This window comes from Oncorhynchus gorbuscha, linkage group LG03 (genome assembly GCF_021184085.1).
Source record: "Oncorhynchus gorbuscha isolate QuinsamMale2020 ecotype Even-year linkage group LG03, OgorEven_v1.0, whole genome shotgun sequence".
Lineage (NCBI taxonomy): Eukaryota > Metazoa > Chordata > Actinopteri > Salmoniformes > Salmonidae > Oncorhynchus > Oncorhynchus gorbuscha.
In genome coordinates this window covers 104,776,169-104,801,964 of record NC_060175.1, presented here as the reverse complement: position 1 = coordinate 104,801,964, position 25,796 = coordinate 104,776,169, and the positions used below count along the sequence as shown (strand labels likewise).

Genomic DNA, 25,796 nt, shown 5'->3' with positions numbered 1-25,796 from the left:
AAACCCAGTCCATATGACAACCCAAACCCAGTCCATTCTGTTATAACAACCCTAACCCAGTCCATTCTATTATAACAACCCTAACCCAGTCCATTCTGTTATAACAACCCAAACCCAGTCCATATGACAACCCAAACCCAGTCCATTCTGTTATAACAACCCTAACCCAGTCCGTTCTGTTATAACAACCCTAACACAGTCCATTCTGTTATAACAACCCTAACCCAGTCCATTCAGTTATAACAACCCAGTCCATTCTGTTATAACAACCCTAACCCAGTCCATTATGTTATAACGACCCTAACCCAGTCCATATAACAACCCTAACCCAGTCCATATAACAACCCTAACCCAGTCCATTCTGTTATAACGACCCTAACCCAGTCCATATAACAACCCTAACCCAGTCCATATAACAACCCTAACCCAGTCCATATAACAACCCTAACCCAGGCCATTCTATTATAACAACCCTAACCCAGTCCATATAACAACCCTAACCCAGTCCATTCTGTTATAACAACCCTAACCCAGTCCATTCTGTTATAACGACCCTAACCCAGTCCATTCTGTTATAACAACCCTAACCCAGTCCATTCTGTTATAACGACCCTAACCCAGTCCATATAACAACCATAACCCAGTCCATTCTGTTATAACAACCCTAACCCAGTCCATTCTGTTATAACAACCCTAACCCAGTCCATATAACAACCCTAACCCAGTCCATATAACAACCCTAACCCAGTCCATTCTGTTATAACGACCCTAACCCAGTCCATATAACAACCCTAACCCAGTCCATATAAAAACCCTAACCCAGTCCATATAACAACCCTAACCCAGGCCATTCTGTTATAACAACCCTAACCCAGTCCATATAACAACCCTAACCCAGTCCATTCTGTTATAACAACCCTAACCCAGTCCATTCTGTTATAACGACCCTAACCCAGTCCATATAACAACCATAACCCAGTCCATTCTGTTATAACAACCCTAACCCAGTCCATATAACAACCCTAACCCAGTCCATTCTGTTATAACGACCCTAACCCAGTCCATATAACAACCCTAACCCAGTCCATATAACAACCCTAACCCAGTCCATATAACAACCCTAACCCAGGCCATTCTGTTATAACAACCCTAACCCAGTCCATATAACAACCCTAACCCAGTCCATTCTGTTATAACAACCCTAACCCAGTCCATTCTGTTATAACGACCCTAACCCAGTCCATATAACAACCATAACCCAGTCCATTCTGTTATAACAACCCTAACCCAGTCCATATAACAACCCTAACCCAGTCCATATAACAACCCTAACCCAGTCCATTCTGTTATAACAACCCTAACCCAGTCCATTCTGTTATAACGACCCTAACCCAGTCCATTCTGTTATAACGACCCAGTCCATTCTGTTATAACAACCCTAACCCAGTCCATTCTGTTATAACAACCCTAACCCAGTCCATTCTGTTATAACAACCCTAACCCACTCCATTCTGTTATAACAACCCTAACACAGTCCATTCTGTTATAACAACCCTAACCCAGTCCATTCAGTTATAACAACCCAGTCCATTCTGTTATAACAACCCTAACCCAGTCCATTCTGTTATAACAACCCTAACCCAGTCCATTCTGTTATAACGACCCTAACCCAGTCCATATAACAACCATAACCCAGTCCATTCTGTTATAACAACCCTAACCCAGTCCATATAACAACCCTAACCCAGTCCATATAACAACCCTAACCCAGTCCATTCTGTTATAACAACCCTAACCCAGTCCATTCTGTTATAACGACCCTAACCCAGTCCATTCTGTTATAACGACCCAGTCCATTCTGTTATAACAACCCTAACCCAGTCCATATAACAACCCTAACCCAGTCCATTCTGTTATAACAACCCTAACCCAGTCCATTCTGTTATAACGACCCTAACCCAGTCCATATAACAACCATAACCCAGTCCATTCTGTTATAACAACCCTAACCCAGTCCATTCTGTTATAACAACCCTAACCCAGTCCATATAACAACCCTAACCCAGTCCATATAACAACCCTAACCCAGTCCATTCTGTTATAACGACCCTAACCCAGTCCATATAACAACCCTAACCCAGTCCATATAACAACCCTAACCCAGTCCATATAACAACCCTAACCCAGGCCATTCTGTTATAACAACCCTAACCCAGTCCATATAACAACCCTAACCCAGTCCATTCTGTTATAACAACCCTAACCCAGTCCATTCTGTTATAACGACCCTAACCCAGTCCATATAACAACCATAACCCAGTCCATTCTGTTATAACAACCCTAACCCAGTCCATATAACAACCCTAACCCAGTCCATTCTGTTATAACGACCCTAACCCAGTCCATATAACAACCCTAACCCAGTCCATATAACAACCCTAACCCAGTCCATATAACAACCCTAACCCAGGCCATTCTGTTATAACAACCCTAACCCAGTCCATATAACAACCCTAACCCAGTCCATTCTGTTATAACAACCCTAACCCAGTCCATTCTGTTATAACGACCCTAACCCAGTCCATATAACAACCATAACCCAGTCCATTCTGTTATAACAACCCTAACCCAGTCCATATAACAACCCTAACCCAGTCCATATAACAACCCTAACCCAGTCCATTCTGTTATAACAACCCTAACCCAGTCCATTCTGTTATAACGACCCTAACCCAGTCCATTCTGTTATAACGACCCAGTCCATTCTGTTATAACAACCCTAACCCAGTCCATTCTGTTATAACAACCCTAACCCAGTCCATTCTGTTATAACAACCCTAACCCACTCCATTCTGTTATAACAACCCTAACACAGTCCATTCTGTTATAACAACCCTAACCCAGTCCATTCAGTTATAACAACCCAGTCCATTCTGTTATAACAACCCTAACCCAGTCCATTCTGTTATAACAACCCTAACCCAGTCCATTCTGTTATAACGACCCTAACCCAGTCCATATAACAACCATAACCCAGTCCATTCTGTTATAACAACCCTAACCCAGTCCATATAACAACCCTAACCCAGTCCATATAACAACCCTAACCCAGTCCATTCTGTTATAACAACCCTAACCCAGTCCATTCTGTTATAACGACCCTAACCCAGTCCATTCTGTTATAACGACCCAGTCCATTCTGTTATAACAACCCTAACCCAGTCCATTCTGTTATAACAACCCTAACCCAGTCCATTCTGTTATAACAACCCTAACCCACTCCATTCTGTTATAACAACCCTAACACAGTCCATTCTGTTATAACAACCCTAACCCAGTCCATTCAGTTATAACAACCCAGTCCATTCTGTTATAACAACCCTAACCCAGTCCATTCTGTTATAACAACCCTAACCCAGTCCATTCTGTTATAACAACCCTAACCCACTTCATTCTGTTATAACAACCCTAACACAGTCCATTCTGTTATAACAACCCTAACCCAGTCCATTCAGTTATAACAACCCAGTCCATTCTGTTATAACAACCCTAACCCAGTCCATTCAGTTATAACAACCCAGTCCATTCTGTTATAACAACCCTAACCCAGTCCATTCTGTTATAACAACCCTAACCCAGTCCATATAACAACCCTAACCCAGTCCATTCTGTTATAACAACCCTAACCCAGTCCATTCTGTTATAACAACCCTAACCCAGTCCATATAACAACCCTAACCCGTCCATATAACAACCCTAACCCAGTCCATATAACAACCCAAACCCAGTCCATATAACAACCCTAAAACAGTCCATTCTGTTATAACGACCCTAACCCAGTCCATTCTGTTATAACGACCCTAACTCCGTCCATTCTGTTATAACAACCCTAACCCAGTCCATATAACAACCCTAACCCAGTCCATATAACAACCCTAACCCAGTCCATTCTGTTATAACAACCCAGTCCATTCTGTTATAACAACCCTAACCCAGTCCATTATGTTATAACAACCCTAACCCAGTCCATTATGTTATAACAACCCAGTCCATTCTGTTATAACAACCCTCACCCAGTCCATATAACAACCCTCACCCAGTCCATTCAGTTTTAACGGAAAAGAGTCAAGACTGCAGCAGTACCTAAAGACAGTGGCGGATTTCATTAGAATTTGTAGGTCCCCAAATGAAAGCTGGAATTCTTAATGGTGAAACTGCCACGTCTGTTCGTGAAATATTACAACGATCAAGAGGTTACTGTAAACAACACCGTCCCCCAATTCGGAAATCATTAAGCAGATGATGCACGACACTCCTTTGTCAACAAAACAAAAAACAACAGCCGTGGGGCTGACAGTGGCGCTGTTTCCCCTTCTGCGGATTACATCTTTAAAAGAAGTACAACTTATAAAGGCTTCATAAAGCATACATTAAGGCTTCATAAAGCATACATTAAGGCTTCATAAAGCATACATTAAGGCTTCATATAGTATACATTAAGGCTTCATAAAGCATACATTAAGGCTTCATATAGTATACATTAAGGCTTCATATAGTATACATTAAGGCTTCATATAGTATACATTAAGGCTTCATATAGTATACATTAAGGCTTCATAAAGCATACATTAAGGCTTCATAAAGCATACATTAAGGCTTCATATAGTATACATTAAGGCTTCATAAAGCATACATTAAGGCTTCATATAGTATACATTAAGGCTTCATATAGTATACATTAAGGCTTCATATAGTATACATTGAGGCTTCATAAAGCATACATTAAGGCTTCATAAAGCATACATTAAGGCTTCATAAAGCATACATTAAGGCTTCATATAGTATACATTAAGGCTTCATAAAGCATACATTAAGGCTTCATATAGTATACATTAAGGCTTCATATAGTATACATTAAGGCTTCATATAGTATACATTAAGGCTTCATATAGTATTCATTAAGGCTTCATATAGTATACATTAAGGCTTCATAAAGCATACATTAAGGCTTCATATAGTATACATTAAGGCTTCATATAGTATACATTAAGGCTTCATATAGTATACATTAAGGCTTCATATAGTATACATTAAGGCTTCATATAGTATACATTAAGGCTGCATAAAGCATACATTAAGGCTTCATAAAGCATACATTAAGGCTTCATATAGTATACATTAAGACTTCCTAAAGCATACATTAAGGCTTCATATAGTATACATTAAGGCTTCATAAAGCATAAAGCATACATTAAGGCTTCATAAAGCATACATTAGGTCTTCATAAAGCATACATTAGGTCTTCATAAAGCATACATTAGGTCTTCATAAAGCATACATTAGGTCTTCATAAAGCATACATTAAGGCTTCATAAAGCATACATTAGGTCTTCATAAAGCATACATTAGGTCTTCATAAAGCATACATTAGGTCTTCATAAAGCATACATTAGGTCTTCATAAAGCATACATTAGGTCTTCATAAAGCATACATTAGGTCTTCATAAAGCATACATTAGGTCTTCATAAAGCATTCCTTGAGGCATCTTAAGTACTTCATAAAAAACATCTAAAATCCTACGTCATAATCTATAAATGGTGCATAGTGTTGTGTCACATTTGGCAATTCACCCTACAGTGGGAATGGTTATGTGCCCCTTTAGACACACACAGTACTCACGTCTGTTTCCGTCCTCGTCAAACTCATCCATGTCCTCGGCCTGTGTGATCCAGTCCATGTATCCAGACAGGTCCTCCTCCATCTGCTGCTTCTCCCTCAGCTTCTGGAAGTCCCCTCGCGCCTGGGCCTTCTCTCTCTCCTTGGAGAACTCTCTGTAGGATCATAACACACAATGTCAGGCACGCACGCGCACGCGCACGCACGCACACACACACACACACACACACACTAGTACACACATGTACTAGTACACACACACTAGTACATACAAACTAATACATACCCACAAGTACACACACACAGTAGAACACACACACACTAGTACACACACACACTAGTACACACACACAGTAGAACACACACACACACTAGTACACACACACACTAGTACACACACACACTAGTACACACATGCACTAGTACACACACACACTAGTACACACACACACACTAGTACACACACACACACTAGTACACACACACACTAGTACACACAAATGAATACATACCCACTAGTACACACACACACAGTAGAACACACACACACTAGTACATACACACACTAGTACACACACACACTAGTACACAAATGCACTAGTACACACAAATGAATACATACCCACTAGTACATACACACACTAGTACACACACACACTAGTACACACAAATGAATACATACCCACTAGTACACACACACACTAGTACACACACACACTAGTACACACACACACACTAGTACACACACACTAGTACACACACACACTAGTACATACAAACTAATACACACACACTAGTACAGACAAACTAATACACACACACTAGTACACACACACACTAGTACAGACAAACTAATACACACACACTAGTACACACACACTAGTACAAACACACTAGTACATACAATCTAATACACACGCACTAGTACATACACACTAGTACATACACACTAGTACATACAAACTAATACACACACTAGTACATACAAACTAATACACACACACTAGTACATACACACTAGTACATACAAACTAATACACACACTAGTACATACACACTAGTACATACAAACTAATACACACACACTAGTACAGACAAACTAATACACACACACTTGTGCATACAAACTGATACACACACACTAGTACACACACACTAGTACACACACACTAGTACACACACACACTAGTACACACACACTAGTACACACACACTAGTACAGACACACTAGTACACACACACACTAGTACAGACACACACTAGTACACACACACACTAGTACACACACACACACTAGTACAGACACACACTAGTACACACACACACTAGTACAGACACACACTAGTACACACACACTAGTACACACACACTAGTACAGACACACACTAGTACACACACACACTAGTACAGACACACACTAGTACACACACACTAGTACACACACACACTAGTACACACACACTAGTACACACACACTAGTAGAGACACACACTAGTACAGACACACACTAGTACACACACACTAGTACAGACACACACTAGTACAGACACACACTAGTACACACACACTAGTACACACACACTAGTACACACACACACACTAGTACAGACACACACTAGTACACACACACACTAGTACACACACACACTAGTACACACACACTAGTACACACACACTAGTACACACACACACTAGTACAGACACACACTAGTACACACACAGACTAGTACAGACACACACTAGTACACACACACACTAGTACAGACACACACTAGTACAGACACACACTAGTACACACACACACTAGTACACACACACACTAGTACACACACACTAGTACACACACACTAGTACACACACACACTAGTACAGACACACACTAGTACACACACACACTAGTACAGACACACACTAGTACACACACACACTAGTACAGACACACACTAGTACAGACACACACTAGTACACACACACACTAATACACACACACTAGTCCATACAAACTAATACACACACACACACACACACACTAGTACAGACACACACTAGTACACACACACACTAGTACAGACACACACTAGTACACACACACACTAATACACACACACTAGTCCATACAAACTAATACACACACACTAGTACACACACACACTAGTACAGACACACACTTGTACACACACACACTAGTATACACACACTAGTACAGACACACACTAGTACACACACACACTAATACACACACACTAGTCCATACAAACTAATACACACACACTAGTACACACACACACTAGTACAGACACACACTTGTACACACACACACTAGTACACACACACACTAGTACACACACACTAGTACACACACACACTAGTACACACACACACTAGTACACACACACTAATACACACACACTAGTACACACACACTAGTACACACACACACTAGTACACACACACTAGTACACACACACTAGTACACACACACTAGTACACACACACTAGTACACACACACACTAGTACACACACACTAGTACACACACACTAGTACACACACACTAGTACACACACACCAGTACACACACACTAGTACACACACACTAGTACACACACACTAGTACACACACACACTAGTACAGACACACACTAGTACACACACACACTAGTACAGACACACACTAGTACACACACACACTAGTACAGACACACACTAGTACAGACACACACTAGTACACACACACACTAATACACACACACTAGTCCATACAAACTAATACACACACACACACACACACACTAGTACAGACACACACTAGTACACACACACACTAGTACAGACACACACTAGTACACACACACACTAATACACACACACTAGTCCATACAAACTAATACACACACACTAGTACACACACACACTAGTACAGACACACACTTGTACACACACACACTAGTACACACACACACTAGTACACACACACTAGTACACACACACACTAGTACACACACACACTAGTACACACACACACTAATACACACACACTAGTACACACATACTAGTACACACACACACACTAGTACACACACACTAGTACACACACACTAGTACACACACACTAGTACACACACACACTAGTACACACACACTAGTACACACACACTAGTACACACACACTAGTACACACACACCAGTACACACACACTAGTACACACACACTAGTACACACACACTAGTACACACACACACTAGTACACACACACTAGTACACACACACTAGTACACACACACTAGTACACACACACTAGTACACACACACACTAGTACACACACACACTAGTACAGACACACACTAGTACACACACACTAGTACACACACACACTAGTACACACACACACTAGTACACACACACACTAGTACACACACACACTAGTACACACACACACTAGTACACACACACACACACACTAGTACACACACACTAGTACACACACACTAGTACACACACACTAGTACACACACACCAGTACACACACACTAGTACACACACACTAGTACAGACACACACTTGTACACACACACACTAGTACACACACACTAGTACACACACACTAGTACACACACACTAGTACACACACACTAGTACACACACACACTAGTACACACACACTAGTACACACACACTAGTACACACACACTAGTACAGACACACACTAGTACAGACACACACTAGTACAGACACACACTAGTACAGACACACTAGTACACACACACTAGTACACACACACACTAGTACAGACACACTAGTACACACACACTAGTACAGACACACTAGTACACACACACTAGTACACACACACACTAGTACAGACACACTAGTACACACACACTAGTACAGACACACACTAGCCTTGGAAAAGTATTCATCCCCATTTTGTTGCATTACAACCTGTAATTGAAATAGATTTTGATTTTGATTTCATGTAATGGACTGTCACGTCCTGACTATGGTGGAGTAGGTCAGGGCCTGACTGGGGGGGATTGGTCTAGTTTATATTTTCTATGTGGGGTTCTAGCTTGTTTTTTCTATGTTGGGGTGATTGGTATGATTCCCAATTACAGGCAGCTGGCTATCGTTGTCTCTAATTGGGGATCATACTTAATTAAGTAGCATTTTTTTCCACCTGTGGGTTATGGGATATTGTTTATGTTTTGAGTTAGTGTTGTAGTCACGGTTCGTTGTTTGTTAGTTTATTGTTTAGTCTTTGGCTAAAGTTTCACTTCTTTAATTAAATTATGTGGAAATCATCGTATGCTGCGCCTTGGTCCGACATTCATTATTCACCCCCTCTGTGTATGTATTCACCCCCTCTGTGTATGTATTCAGCCCCTCTGTGTATGTATTCACCCCCTCTGTGTATGTATTCACCCCTCTGTGTATGTATTCACCCCCTCTGTGTATGTATTCACCCCCTCTGTGTATGTATTCACCCCTCTGTGTATGTATTCACCCCTCTGTGTATGTATTCACCCCCTCTGTGTATGTATTCACCCCCTCTGTGTACGTATTCACCCCCTCTGTGTATGTATTCACCCCCTCTGCTATGAAGCCCCTAAATAAGATCTGGTGCAACCAATTACCTTCAGAAGTCACATTATTAGTTAAATAAAGTCCAACTGTGTGCAATCTAAGTGTCACATGATCTCAGTATACATACACCTGTTCTGAAAGGCACCAGAGTCTGCAACACCACTAAGCAAGGGGCACCACCAAGCAAATGGCACCATGAAGACCAAGGAGCTCTCCAAACAGGTCAGGGACAAAGTTGTGGAGAAGTACAGATCAGGGTTGGGGTATAAAAAAATATCAGAAACTTTGAACATCTCACAGAGCACCATTAAATCCATTATAAAAAAATGGAAAGAATATGGCACCACAACAAACCTGCCAAGAGAGGGCTGCCCACCAAAACTCACTGACCAGGCAAGGAAGGAATTAATCAGAGAAGCAACAAAGAGACCAAAGATAACCCTGAAGGAACTGCAAAGCTCCACATCGGAGATTGGAGTATCTGTCCATAGGAGCACTAAGTCGTACAATCCAAAGAGCTGGGCTTTACGGAAGAGTGACCAGAAAAAAGCCATTGCTTTAACTTAAGGATGCCCCCCTTTCTTTTCAATTTTAGCCTAAAATAACATACCCAAATCTAACTGCCTGTAGCTCAGGCCCTGAAGCAAGGATATGCATATTATTGGTACTATTTGAAAGGAAACACTGACGTTTGTAGAAATGTGAAAGGAATGTAGGAGAATATAACACATTAGATCTGGTAAAAGATAATACAAAGAAAAAAACAACCGTTCTTTTGTATTTTTCATTGTTCCATCATCTTTGAAATGCAAGAGAAAGGCCATAATGTAATTTTACAGCCCAGGTGCAATATAAATGTTGGCCACTAGATGACAGCAGTGTATGTGCAAAGTTGTAGACTGATCCAATGAACCATTGCATTTCTGTTCAACATGTTGTATCAAGACTGCCCACATCTGCCTAATTTGTTTATTAATAACTTCTTATGTTCACAATTGTGCACTCTCCTCAAACAATAGCATGGTATTCTTTCACTGTAATAGCTACTGTAAATTAGACAGTGCAGTTAGATTAACAAGAATTTAAGCTTTCTGCTAATATCAGATATGTCTATGTCCTGGAACATTTTCTAGTTACTGTAACGGTTTTCCTCCTGTTCTGAGGAGGAGTAGGAGAGATCGGACCAATATGCAGCGTGGTACGTGTCCATGTTAATATTTATTTAAACTGAACACAAAAACAAAATAACAAGAGAACGAACAAAAACGAAACAGTTCTGTCTGGTGCAGACACAGACACAGAGACAGAAAACAACTACCCACAAATCATAGTGGGAAAACAGGCTGCCTAAGTATGGTTCTCAATCAGAGACAACGATTGACAGCTGCCTCTGATTGGGAACCATACCAGGCCAAACACAGAAATATAAAAAACCTAGAATACAAAACCTAGAATGCCCACCCCAACTCACGCCCTGACCAAACTAAAACAGAGACATAAAAAAGGAACTAAGGTCAGGATGTGACACTTGATGACGTGACAGTTACTTACAACCTAATGCTAATCGCATTAGCCTATGTTAACTCAACCATCCCGTTGAAGGGACACCGATCCCAAAGAAGATTTAAAGAAAAATATAAGCAAACATGTTTGGTGTTCGCCAAAAGGCATGTGGGAGACGCCCCAAACATATGAAGAAGGTACTCTGGTCAGATGAGACTACAATTGAGATATTTGGCCATCAAGGTAAATGTTATGTCTGGGGTAAACACAACACCTCTCATCACACCAAGAACACCATCCCCACAGTGAAGCATGGTAGTGGCAGCATCATGCTGTGGGGATGGTTTTCATCGGCAGGGAAACTGGTCAGATTTGAAGGAATGATGAATAAATACAGGGAAATTCTTGAGGGAAACCTGTTTCAGTCTTCCAGAGATTTGAGACTGGGACGGAGGTTCACCTTCCAGCAGGACAATGACTCCAAGCATACTGCTAAAGCAACACTTGAGTGGTTTAAGGGGAAACATGACATGTCTTGGAATGGCCTAGTCAAAGCCCAGACCTCAATCCATTTGAGAAGCTGTGGTATGACTCACACCCTGACGACACCGCTCGCGTTGCAAAATACATTTAGAAATCTATATTATTCAATTATTGAACCCACACTGCTCGCGAACGAGTGTCTGTGTTGCCAGGCGCTAAAATAGAAGTCAGTTATATTTCTGACGCGGATCGTGCTGCAAGTCCTGCCTCTACCATCTCCTCATTAGTTTATAGAAGTAGATACCCACGTGCCGTCTCCTCATTGGTTATACCCACATGGGTGATTGAAAGACTAACTGTGTTATCAGCGTTGTGGTAATACTATGAAAGTTTAGATGCCAATCACCATATAAGTTCAAAGAAGATAAAGCCTGGAAGGAGGAGAGATGACTAGAAACGATTCGGTTGACCGTTTTATGTGTGGATTAATTGTCGGAGTAGAGGACCTTGTGCATTTCAGGTAAAATAACAACTCAATATTTATATCCCAGGACAATTAACTAGCATAGGAAATAGGAAAAATTAGCTAGCAAGTGCAAGCTAGCTAGCTAAATTGCCATAAATGTTTCATGCTTTTCGACCTGTCCCCAAATTAATGTAATTGGTTCAGTTTGTTTTGATATTTCAACGTGCGTTTCGTGATAGTGTTTGGTGTGGGGGGACAAAATAAATTTACGCGCGCAGCCCGTTTGGGTTCCGTGTTAAAGATTGCTGTACACCAGCGGAACCCATCCAACTTGAAGGAGCTGGAGCAGTTTTGAAAAATCCCAGTGGTTAGATGTGCCAAGCTTATAGGGACGTACCCCAAGAGACTTGCAGTTGTAATAGCTGCAAAATGTCCCTCTACAAAGTATTGACTTGGTGGGGTGAATAGTTATGCACGTTCAAGTTCTCAGTTTTTTAAAACTTATTTCTTGTTTGTTTCCCAATAAAAATATTTTGCATCTTCAAAATGGTAGGCATGTTGTGGAAATCAAATGATACTAACTCCCACAAAAAAACTATTTTAATTCCAGGTTGTAAGTCAACAAAATAATACACACGCACTAATACACACACACTAGTACACACACACTAGTACACACACTAATACACACACACTAGTACACACACTAGTACACACACACTAGTACACACACACTAGTACACACACACTAGTACACACACACACACACTAATACACACACGCTAATACACACACACACACACACACACAAATACACACACACACACTAACACACACACACACACACACACACACACACACACACACACACACACACACACACACACACACACACACACACACACACACACACACACACACACACACACACACACACACACACACACACACACACACACACACACACGCACACACACAAACACACACTCACTAATACACACACAAATACACACGCACTAATACACACACACTCTAGTAAACACCCCCTTGGCCTCTATCTCCTTGAAGAACTCTCACACAGAGAACACACATAGCAGGCACACACACACACACACACACACACACACACACACACACACACACACACACACACACACACACACACACACACACACACACACACACACACACACACACACACACACACACACACACAGAGTCGTGATACTCACCCACTCAACACACCCAAAACCAGGTTGAGGACGAAGAAGGAGCCAAAAACCACCAGACTGACAAAGTAAACCCAGGGCATCTCAAACCCGATGGCATCATTCATCTAGTGGAAGAAGAAGAGATTGGAGAAACAGAGAAGAAACAGATTGAGAAACAGATGGAGAAACAGAGAAGAAACAGATTGAGAAACAGATGGAGAAACAGAGAAGAAACAGATGGAGAAACAGATGGAGAAACAGATGGAGAACAGAGAAGAAACAGATGGAGAAACAGATGAAGAAACAGATGGAGAAACAGAGAAGAAACAGATGGAGAAACAGATGGAGAAACAGATGGAGAAACAGAGAAGAAACAGATGGAGAAACAGAGAAGAAACAGATTGAGAAACAGATTGAGAAACAGATGGAGAAACAGATGGGGAAACAGATGGAGAAACAGATGGAGAAACAGATGGAGAAACAGATGGAGAAACAGAGAAGAAACAGATTGAGAAACAGATTGAGAAACAGATGGAGAAACAGATGGAGAAACAGATGGGGAAACAGATGGAGAAACAGATGGAGAAACAGATGGAGAAACAGAGAAGAAACAGATGGAGAAACAGATGGAGAAACAGATGGAGAAACAGAGAAGAAACAGATGGAGAAACAGATGAAGAAACAGAGAAGAAACAGATGGAGAAACAGATGGAGAAACAGATGAAGAAACAGATGGAGAAACAGATGGAGAAACAGATGGAGAAACAGATGAAGAAACAGATGGAGAAACAGAGAAGAAACAGATGGAGAAACAGATGAAGAAACAGAGAAGAAACAGATGGAGAAACAGATGGAGAAACAGATGAAGAAACAGATGGAGAAACAGATGGAGAAACAGGTGGAGAAACAGATGGAGAAACAGATGGAGAAACAGATGGAGAAACAGGTGGAGAAACAGATGGTGAAACAGATGGAGAAACAGATGGAGAAACAGATGGAGAAACAGGTGGAGAAACAGATGGAGAAACAGATGGAGAAACAGATGGAGAAACAGGTGGAGAAACAGATGGAGAAACAGATGGAGAAACAGATGAAGAAACAGATGGAGAAACAGATGGAGAAACAGATGGAGAAACAGATGGAGAAACAGAGAATAAAGAAAGACACATACTCAAAGTAATACAGGGATGTAGCATCACAGTAGAGTAGAGTAGACTACAGTACAATAGAATACAGTAGAGTACAGTAGACTACAGTACAGTACAATAGAATACAGTACAGTAGATTACAGTAAAGTAGTGTAGACTAATGTAGATTACAGTAGAGTACGGTAAAGTAGTGTAGACTAATGTAGAGCACAGTAGATTACAGTAGAGTACAGTAAAGTAGTGAAGACTAATGTAGATTACAGTAGAGTACGGTAAAGTAGTGTAGACTAATGTAGAGCACAGTAGATTACAGTAGAGTACAGTAAAGTAGTGAAGTATAATGTAGAGTACAGTAGATTACAGTAGAGTACAGTAAAGTAGTGTAGACTAATGTAGAGTACAGTAGATTACAGTAGAGTACAGTAAAGTAGTGAAGAATAATGTAGAGTACAGTAGAATACAGTAGAGTACAGTAGAGTACAGCAATTACTTTTACAATTGTACCAAATATGTTGTCTTACGAAATGCTGATTGTTGGCCTGCCAAGGTTAAATGTACAGTTGAAGTCGGAAGTTTACACGTACCTTAGCCAAATACATTTAAACTCAATTCCTGATATTTAATCCCAGTAAAAATGCCATGTTTTAGGTCAGTTAGGATCACCACTTTATTTTAAGAATGTGAAATGTCAGAATAATAATAGAGAGAATGATTTATTTAGCTTTTATTTCTTTAATCACATTCCCAGTGGGTCGGAACAGTTCTATTTTTGTTTCATCAGACCAGAGGACATTTCTCCAAAAAGTACGATCTTTGTCCCCATGTGCAGTTGCAAACCGTAGTCTGGATTTTTAATGGCGGTTTTGGAGCAGTGGCTTCTCCTTGCTGAGCGGCCTTTCAGGTTATGTCGATATAGGACTCGTTTTACTGTGGATATAGATACTTTTGTACCTGTTTCCTCCAGCATCTTCACAAGGTCCTTTGCTGCTGTTCTGGGATTGATTTGCACTTTTCACACCAAAGTACGTTCATCTCTAGGAGACAGAACGTATCTCCTTCCTGAGCGGTATGATGGCTGCGTGGTCCCATGGTGTTTATACTTTTATTTACTATTGTTTGTACAGATGAACAAAGTACCTTCATGTGTTTGGAAATTGCTCCCAAGGATGAACCAGACATGAGGAGGTCTACAATATCTTTTTGAGGTCTTGGCTGATTTCTTTTGGTTATACCATGATGTCAAGCAAAGAGGCACTGAGTTTGAAAATAGGCCTTGAAATACATCCACAGGCAAACCTACAATTGACTCAAATTATGTCAATTAGCTTATCAGAAGCTTCTAAAACAATGACATCATTTTCTGGTTATTTTCCAAGCTGTACATTTGAGTCGTTACCCAGTGGAGTACAGTATAATTCTTACCCAGTAGAGTACAGTATAATTCTGACCCAGTAGAGTACAGTATAATTCTTACCCAGTAGAGTACAGTATAATTCTGACCCAGTAGAGTACAGTATAATTCTTACCCAGTAGAGTACAGTATAATTCTTACCCAGTAGAGTACAGTATAATTCTGACCCAGTGGAGTACAGTATAATTCTGACCCAGTAGAGTACAGTATAATTCTGACCCAGTAGAGTACAGTATAATTCTGACCCAGTAGAGTACAGTAGAGTCGTTACCCAGTAGAGTACAGTATAATTCTTACCCAGTAGAGTACAGTATAATTCTGACCCAGTAGAGTACAGTAGAGTCGTTACCCAGTAGAGTACAGTATAATTCTGACCCAGTAGAGTACAGTATAATTCTGACCCAGTAGAGTACAGTATAATTCTGACCCAGTAGAGTACAGTATAATTCTTACCCAGTAGAGTACAGTATAATTCTTACCCAGTAGAGTACAGTATAATTCTGACCCAGTGGAGTACAGTATAATTCTGACCCAGTAGAGTACAGTATAATTCTGACCCAGTAGAGTACAGTATAATTCTGACCCAGTAGAGTACAGTAGAGTCGTTACCCAGTAGAGTACAGTATAATTCTTACCCAGTAGAGTACAGTATAATTCTGACCCAGTAGAGTACAGTAGAGTCGTTACCCAGTAGAGTACAGTATAATTCTGACCCAGTAGAGTACAGTATAATTCTGACCCAGTAGAGTACAGTATAATTCTGACCCAGTAGAGTACAGTATAATTCTTAACCAGTAGAGTACAGTATAATTCTGACCCAGTAGAGTACAGTATAATTCTGACCCAGTAGAGTACAGTATAATTCTTACCCAGTAGAGTACAGTATAATTCTGACCCAGTAGAGTACAGTATAATTCTTACCCAGTAGAGTACAGTATAATTCTGACCCAGTAGAGTACAGTATAATTCTGACCCAGTGGAGTACAGTATAATTCTGACCCAGTAGAGTACAGTATAATTCTGACCCAGTAGAGTACAGTATAATTCTTACCCAGTGGAATACAGTATAATTCTGACCCAGTAGAGTACAGTATAATTCTGACCCAGTAGAGTACAGTATAATTCTGACCCAGTAGAGTACAGTATACTTCTTACCCAGTAGAGTACAGTATAATTCTTACCCAGTAGAGTACAGTATAATTCTTACCCAGTAGAGTACAGTATAATTCTGACCCAGTAGAGTACAGTAGAGTCGTTACCCAGTAGAGTACAGTATAATTCTTACCCAGTAGAGTACAGTATAATTCTGACCCAGTAGAGTACAGTAGAGTCGTTACCCAGTAGAGTACAGTATAATTCTGACCCAGTAGAGTACAGTATAATTCTGACCCAGTAGAGTACAGTATAATTCTGACCCAGTAGAGTACAGTATAATTCTTACCCAGTAGAGTACAGTATAATTCTTACCCAGTAGAGTACAGTATAATTCTGACCCAGTGGAGTACAGTATAATTCTGACCCAGTAGAGTACAGTATAATTCTGACCCAGTAGAGTACAGTATAATTCTGACCCAGTAGAGTACAGTAGAGTCGTTACCCAGTAGAGTACAGTATAATTCTTACCCAGTAGAGTACAGTATAATTCTGACCCAGTAGAGTACAGTAGAGTCGTTACCCAGTAGAGTACAGTATAATTCTGACCCAGTAGAGTACAGTATAATTCTGACCCAGTAGAGTACAGTATAATTCTGACCCAGTAGAGTACAGTATAATTCTTAACCAGTAGAGTACAGTATAATTCTTAACCAGTAGAGTACAGTATAATTCTGACCCAGTAGAGTACAGTATAATTCTGACCCAGTAGAGTACAGTATAATTCTGACCCAGTAGAGTACAGTATAATTCTTACCCAGTAGAGTACAGTATAATTCTTACCCAGTAGAGTACAGTATAATTCTGACCCAGTGGAGTACAGTATAATTCTGACCCAGTAGAGTACAGTATAATTCTGACCCAGTAGAGTACAGTATAATTCTGACCCAGTAGAGTACAGTAGAGTCGTTACCCAGTAGAGTACAGTATAATTCTTACCCAGTAGAGTACAGTATAATTCTGACCCAGTAGAGTACAGTAGAGTTCTGACCCAGTAGAGTACAGTATAATTCTGACCCAGTAGAGTACAGTATAATTCTGACCCAGTAGAGTACAGTATAATTCTGACCCAGTAGAGTACAGTATAATTCTTAACCAGTAGAGTACAGTATAATTCTGACCCAGTAGAGTACAGTATAATTCTGACCCAGTAGAGTACAGTATAATTCTGACCCAGTAGAGTACAGTATAATTCTGACCCAGTAGAGTACAGTATAATTCTTACCCAGTAGAGTACAGTATAATTCTGACCCAGTAGAGTACAGTATAATTCTGACCCAGTGGAGTACAGTATAATTCTGACCCAGTAGAGTACAGTATAATTCTGACCCAGTAGAGTACAGTATAATTCTTACCCAGTGGAATACAGTATAATTCTGACCCAGTAGAGTACAGTATAATTCTGACCCAGTAGAGTACAGTATAATTCTGACCCAGTAGAGTACAGTATACTTCTTACCCAGTAGAGTACAGTATAATTCTGACCCAGTAGAGTACAGTAGAGTCGTTACCCAGTAGAGTACAGTATAATTCTGACCCAGTAGAGTACAGTATAATTCTGACCCAGTAGAGTACAGTATAATTCTGACCCAGTAGAGTACAGTATAATTCTTACCCAGTAGAGTACAGTATAATTCTTACCCAGTAGAGTACAGTATAATTCTGACCCAGTGGAGTACAGTATAATTCTGACCCAGTAGAGTACAGTATAATTCTGACCCAGTAGAGTACAGTATAATTCTGACCCAGTAGAGTACAGTAGAGTCGTTACCCAGTAGAGTACAGTATAATTCTTACCCAGTAGAGTACAGTATAATTCTGACCCAGTAGAGTACAGTAGAGTCGTTACCCAGTAGAGTACAGTATAATTCTGACCCAGTAGAGTACAGTATAATTCTGACCCAGTAGAGTACAGTATAATTCTGACCCAGTAGAGTACAGTATAATTCTTAACCAGTAGAGTACAGTATAATTCTTAACCAGTAGAGTACAGTATAATTCTGACCCAGTAGAGTACAGTATAATTCTTACCCAGTAGAGTACAGTATAATTCTGACCCAGTAGAGTACAGTATAATTCTTACCCAGTAGAGTACAGTATAATTCTGACCCAGTAGAGTACAGTATAATTCTGACCCAGTGGAGTACAGTATAATTCTGACCCAGTAGAGTACAGTATAATTCTGACCCAGTAGAGTACAGTATAATTCTGACCCAGTAGAGTACAGTAGAGTCGTTACCCAGTAGAGTACAGTATAATTCTGACCCAGTAGAGTACAGTATAATTCTGACCCAGTAGAGTACAGTATAATTCTGACCCAGTAGAGTACAGTATAATTCTTACCCAGTAGAGTACAGTATAATTCTTACCCAGTAGAGTACAGTATAATTCTGACCCAGTGGAGTACAGTATAATTCTGACCCAGTAGAGTACAGTATAATTCTGACCCAGTAGAGTACAGTATAATTCTGACCCAGTAGAGTACAGTAGAGTCGTTACCCAGTAGAGTACAGTATAATTCTTACCCAGTAGAGTACAGTATAATTCTGACCCAGTAGAGTACAGTAGAGTCGTTACCCAGTAGAGTACAGTATAATTCTGACCCAGTAGAGTACAGTATAATTCTTAACCAGTAGAGTACAGTATAATTCTGACCCAGTAGAGTACAGTATAATTCTTACCCAGTAGAGTACAGTATAATTCTGACCCAGTAGAGTACAGTATAATTCTTACCCAGTAGAGTACAGTATAATTCTGACCCAGTAGAGTACAGTATAATTCTGACCCAGTGGAGTACAGTATAATTCTGACCCAGTAGAGTACAGTATAATTCTGACCCAGTAGAGTACAGTATAATTCTGACCCAGTAGAGTACAGTAGAGTCGTTACCCAGTAGAGTACAGTATAATTCTGACCCAGTAGAGTACAGTATAATTCTGACCCAGTAGAGTACAGTATAATTCTGACCCAGTAGAGTACAGTATAATTCTTACCCAGTAGAGTACAGTATAATTCTTACCCAGTAGAGTACAGTATAATTCTGACCCAGTGGAGTACAGTATAATTCTGACCCAGTAGAGTACAGTATAATTCTGACCCAGTAGAGTACAGTATAATTCTGACCCAGTAGAGTACAGTAGAGTCGTTACCCAGTAGAGTACAGTATAATTCTTACCCAGTAGAGTACAGTATAATTCTGACCCAGTAGAGTACAGTAGAGTCGTTACCCAGTAGAGTACAGTATAATTCTGACCCAGTAGAGTACAGTATAATTCTGACCCAGTAGAGTACAGTATAATTCTGACCCAGTAGAGTACAGTATAATTCTTAACCAGTAGAGTACAGTATAATTCTGACCCAGTAGAGTACAGTATAATTCTGACCCAGTAGAGTACAGTATAATTCTTACCCAGTAGAGTACAGTATAATTCTGACCCAGTAGAGTACAGTATAATTCTTACCCAGTAGAGTACAGTATAATTCTGACCCAGTAGAGTACAGTATAATTCTGACCCAGTGGAGTACAGTATAATTCTGACCCAGTAGAGTACAGTATAATTCTGACCCAGTAGAGTACAGTATAATTCTTACCCAGTGGAATACAGTATAATTCTGACCCAGTAGAGTACAGTATAATTCTGACCCAGTAGAGTACAGTATAATTCTGACCCAGTAGAGTACAGTATACTTCTTACCCAGTAGAGTACAGTATAATTCTTACCCAGTAGAGTACAGTATAATTCTTACCCAGTAGAGTACAGTATAATTCTGACCCAGTAGAGTACAGTAGAGTCGTTACCCAGTAGAGTACAGTATAATTCTTACCCAGTAGAGTACAGTATAATTCTGACCCAGTAGAGTACAGTAGAGTCGTTACCCAGTAGAGTACAGTATAATTCTGACCCAGTAGAGTACAGTATAATTCTGACCCAGTAGAGTACAGTATAATTCTGACCCAGTAGAGTACAGTATAATTCTTACCCAGTAGAGTACAGTATAATTCTTACCCAGTAGAGTACAGTATAATTCTGACCCAGTGGAGTACAGTATAATTCTGACCCAGTAGAGTACAGTATAATTCTGACCCAGTAGAGTACAGTATAATTCTGACCCAGTAGAGTACAGTATAATTCTGACCCAGTAGAGTACAGTATAATTCTTAACCAGTAGAGTACAGTATAATTCTGACCCAGTAGAGTACAGTATAATTCTGACCCAGTAGAGTACAGTATAATTCTTACCCAGTAGAGTACAGTATAATTCTGACCCAGTAGAGTACAGTATAATTCTGACCCAGTGGAGTACAGTATAATTCTGACCCAGTAGAGTACAGTATAATTCTGACCCAGTAGAGTACAGTATAATTCTTACCCAGTGGAATACAGTATAATTCTGACCCAGTAGAGTACAGTATAATTCTGACCCAGTAGAGTACAGTATAATTCTGACCCAGTAGAGTACAGTATAATTCTGACCCAGTAGAGTACAGTATACTTCTTACCCAGTAGAGTACAGTATAATTCTTACCCAGTAGAGTACAGTATAATTCTTACCCAGTAGAGTACAGTATAATTCTGACCCAGTAGAGTACAGTAGAGTCGTTACCCAGTAGAGTACAGTAGAGTCGTTACCCAGTAGAGTACAGTATAATTCTTACCCAGTAGAGTACAGTATAATTCTGACCCAGTAGAGTACAGTAGAGTCGTTACCCAGTAGAGTACAGTATAATTCTGACCCAGTAGAGTACAGTATAATTCTGACCCAGTAGAGTACAGTATAATTCTTACCCAGTAGAGTACAGTATAATTCTTACCCAGTAGAGTACAGTATAATTCTGACCCAGTGGAGTACAGTATAATTCTGACCCAGTAGAGTACAGTATAATTCTGACCCAGTAGAGTACAGTATAATTCTGACCCAGTAGAGTACAGTAGAGTCGTTACCCAGTAGAGTACAGTATAATTCTTACCCAGTAGAGTACAGTATAATTCTGACCCAGTAGAGTACAGTAGAGTCGTTACCCAGTAGAGTACAGTATAATTCTGACCCAGTAGAGTACAGTATAATTCTGACCCAGTAGAGTACAGTATAATTCTGACCCAGTAGAGTACAGTATAATTCTTAACCAGTAGAGTACAGTATAATTCTTAACCAGTAGAGTACAGTATAATTCTGACCCAGTAGAGTACAGTATAATTCTTACCCAGTAGAGTACAGTATAATTCTGACCCAGTAGAGTACAGTATAATTCTTACCCAGTAGAGTACAGTATAATTCTGACCCAGTAGAGTACAGTATAATTCTGACCCAGTGGAGTACAGTATAATTCTGACCCAGTAGAGTACAGTATAATTCTGACCCAGTAGAGTACAGTATAATTCTGACCCAGTAGAGTACAGTAGAGTCGTTACCCAGTAGAGTACAGTATAATTCTTACCCAGTAGAGTACAGTATAATTCTGACCCAGTAGAGTACAGTAGAGTCGTTACCCAGTAGAGTACAGTATAATTCTGACCCAGTAGAGTACAGTATAATTCTGACCCAGTAGAGTACAGTATAATTCTTACCCAGTAGAGTACAGTATAATTCTGACCCAGTAGAGTACAGTAGAGTCGTTACCCAGTAGAGTACAGTATAATTCTGACCCAGTAGAGTACAGTATAATTCTGACCCAGTAGAGTACAGTATAATTCTGACCCAGTAGAGTACAGTATAATTCTTAACCAGTAGAGTACAGTATAATTCTGACCCAGTAGAGTACAGTATAATTCTGACCCAGTAGAGTACAGTATAATTCTTACCCAGTAGAGTACAGTATAATTCTGACCCAGTAGAGTACAGTATAATTCTTACCCAGTAGAGTACAGTATAATTCTGACCCAGTAGAGTACAGTATAATTCTGACCCAGTGGAGTACAGTATAATTCTGACCCAGTAGAGTACAGTATAATTCTGACCCAGTAGAGTACAGTATAATTCTTACCCAGTGGAATACAGTATAATTCTGACCCAGTAGAGTACAGTATAATTCTGACCCAGTAGAGTACAGTATAATTCTGACCCAGTAGAGTACAGTATACTTCTTACCCAGTAGAGTACAGTATAATTCTGACCCAGTAGAGTACAGTAGAGTCGTTACCCAGTAGAGTACAGTATAATTCTTACCCAGTAGAGTACAGTATAATTCTGACCCAGTAGAGTACAGTAGAGTCGTTACCCAGTAGAGTACAGTATAATTCTGACCCAGTAGAGTACAGTATAATTCTGACCCAGTAGAGTACAGTATAATTCTGACCCAGTAGAGTACAGTATAATTCTTAACCAGTAGAGTACAGTATAATTCTGACCCAGTAGAGTACAGTATAATTCTGACCCAGTAGAGTACAGTATAATTCTTACCCAGTAGAGTACAGTATAATTCTGACCCAGTAGAGTACAGTATAATTCTTACCCAGTGGAGTACAGTATAATTCTGACCCAGTAGAGTACAGTATAATTCTGACCCAGTAGAGTACAGTATAATTCTGACCCAGTAGAGTACAGTAGAGTCGTTACCCAGTAGAGTACAGTATAATTCTTACCCAGTAGAGTACAGTATAATTCTGACCCAGTAGAGTACAGTAGAGTCGTTACCCAGTAGAGTACAGTATAATTCTGACCCAGTAGAGTACAGTATAATTCTGACCCAGTAGAGTACAGTATAATTCTGACCCAGTAGAGTACAGTATAATTCTTAACCAGTAGAGTACAGTATAATTCTTAACCAGTAGAGTACAGTATAATTCTGACCCAGTAGAGTACAGTATAATTCTTACCCAGTAGAGTACAGTATAATTCTGACCCAGTAGAGTACAGTATAATTCTTACCCAGTAGAGTACAGTATAATTCTGACCCAGTAGAGTACAGTATAATTCTGACCCAGTGGAGTACAGTATAATTCTGACCCAGTAGAGTACAGTATAATTCTGACCCAGTAGAGTACAGTATAATTCTGACCCAGTAGAGTACAGTAGAGTCGTTACCCAGTAGAGTACAGTATAATTCTTACCCAGTAGAGTACAGTATAATTCTGACCCAGTAGAGTACAGTAGAGTCGTTACCCAGTAGAGTACAGTATAATTCTGACCCAGTAGAGTACAGTATAATTCTGACCCAGTAGAGTACAGTATAATTCTTACCCAGTAGAGTACAGTATAATTCTGACCCAGTAGAGTACAGTAGAGTCGTTACCCAGTAGAGTACAGTATAATTCTGACCCAGTAGAGTACAGTATAATTCTGACCCAGTAGAGTACAGTATAATTCTGACCCAGTAGAGTACAGTATAATTCTTAACCAGTAGAGTACAGTATAATTCTGACCCAGTAGAGTACAGTATAATTCTGACCCAGTAGAGTACAGTATAATTCTTACCCAGTAGAGTACAGTATAATTCTGACCCAGTAGAGTACAGTATAATTCTTACCCAGTAGAGTACAGTATAATTCTGACCCAGTAGAGTACAGTATAATTCTGACCCAGTGGAGTACAGTATAATTCTGACCCAGTAGAGTACAGTATAATTCTGACCCAGTAGAGTACAGTATAATTCTTACCCAGTGGAATACAGTATAATTCTGACCCAGTAGAGTACAGTATAATTCTGACCCAGTAGAGTACAGTATAATTCTGACCCAGTAGAGTACAGTATACTTCTTACCCAGTAGAGTACAGTATAATTCTGACCCAGTAGAGTACAGTAGAGTCGTTACCCAGTAGAGTACAGTATAATTCTTACCCAGTAGAGTACAGTATAATTCTGACCCAGTAGAGTACAGTAGAGTCGTTACCCAGTAGAGTACAGTATAATTCTGACCCAGTAGAGTACAGTATAATTCTGACCCAGTAGAGTACAGTATAATTCTGACCCAGTAGAGTACAGTATAATTCTTAACCAGTAGAGTACAGTATAATTCTGACCCAGTAGAGTACAGTATAATTCTGACCCAGTAGAGTACAGTATAATTCTTACCCAGTAGAGTACAGTATAATTCTGACCCAGTAGAGTACAGTATAATTCTTACCCAGTAGAGTACAGTATAATTCTGACCCAGTAGAGTACAGTATAATTCTGACCCAGTGGAGTACAGTATAATTCTGACCCAGTAGAGTACAGTATAA

At 39.9% G+C, this 25,796-nt stretch overlaps 1 protein-coding gene across 2 annotated transcripts in view; it reads right to left on the bottom strand.

The window, feature by feature from the left end:
- cacna1fb (calcium channel, voltage-dependent, L type, alpha 1F subunit) overlaps positions 1-25,796 on the bottom strand; it is a 216,092-nt gene that overhangs the window by 99,905 nt on the left and 90,391 nt on the right. For both annotated transcript variants that reach the window (XM_046344773.1, XM_046344774.1), the window contains exons 8-9: positions 13,947-14,050; positions 5,681-5,832 (exon numbers count right to left, since the gene is read on the bottom strand). In XM_046344773.1, the coding sequence (XP_046200729.1) occupies positions 5,681-5,832; positions 13,947-14,050 (256 nt within the window). The remainder of the gene's footprint in view (positions 1-5,680; positions 5,833-13,946; positions 14,051-25,796) is intronic.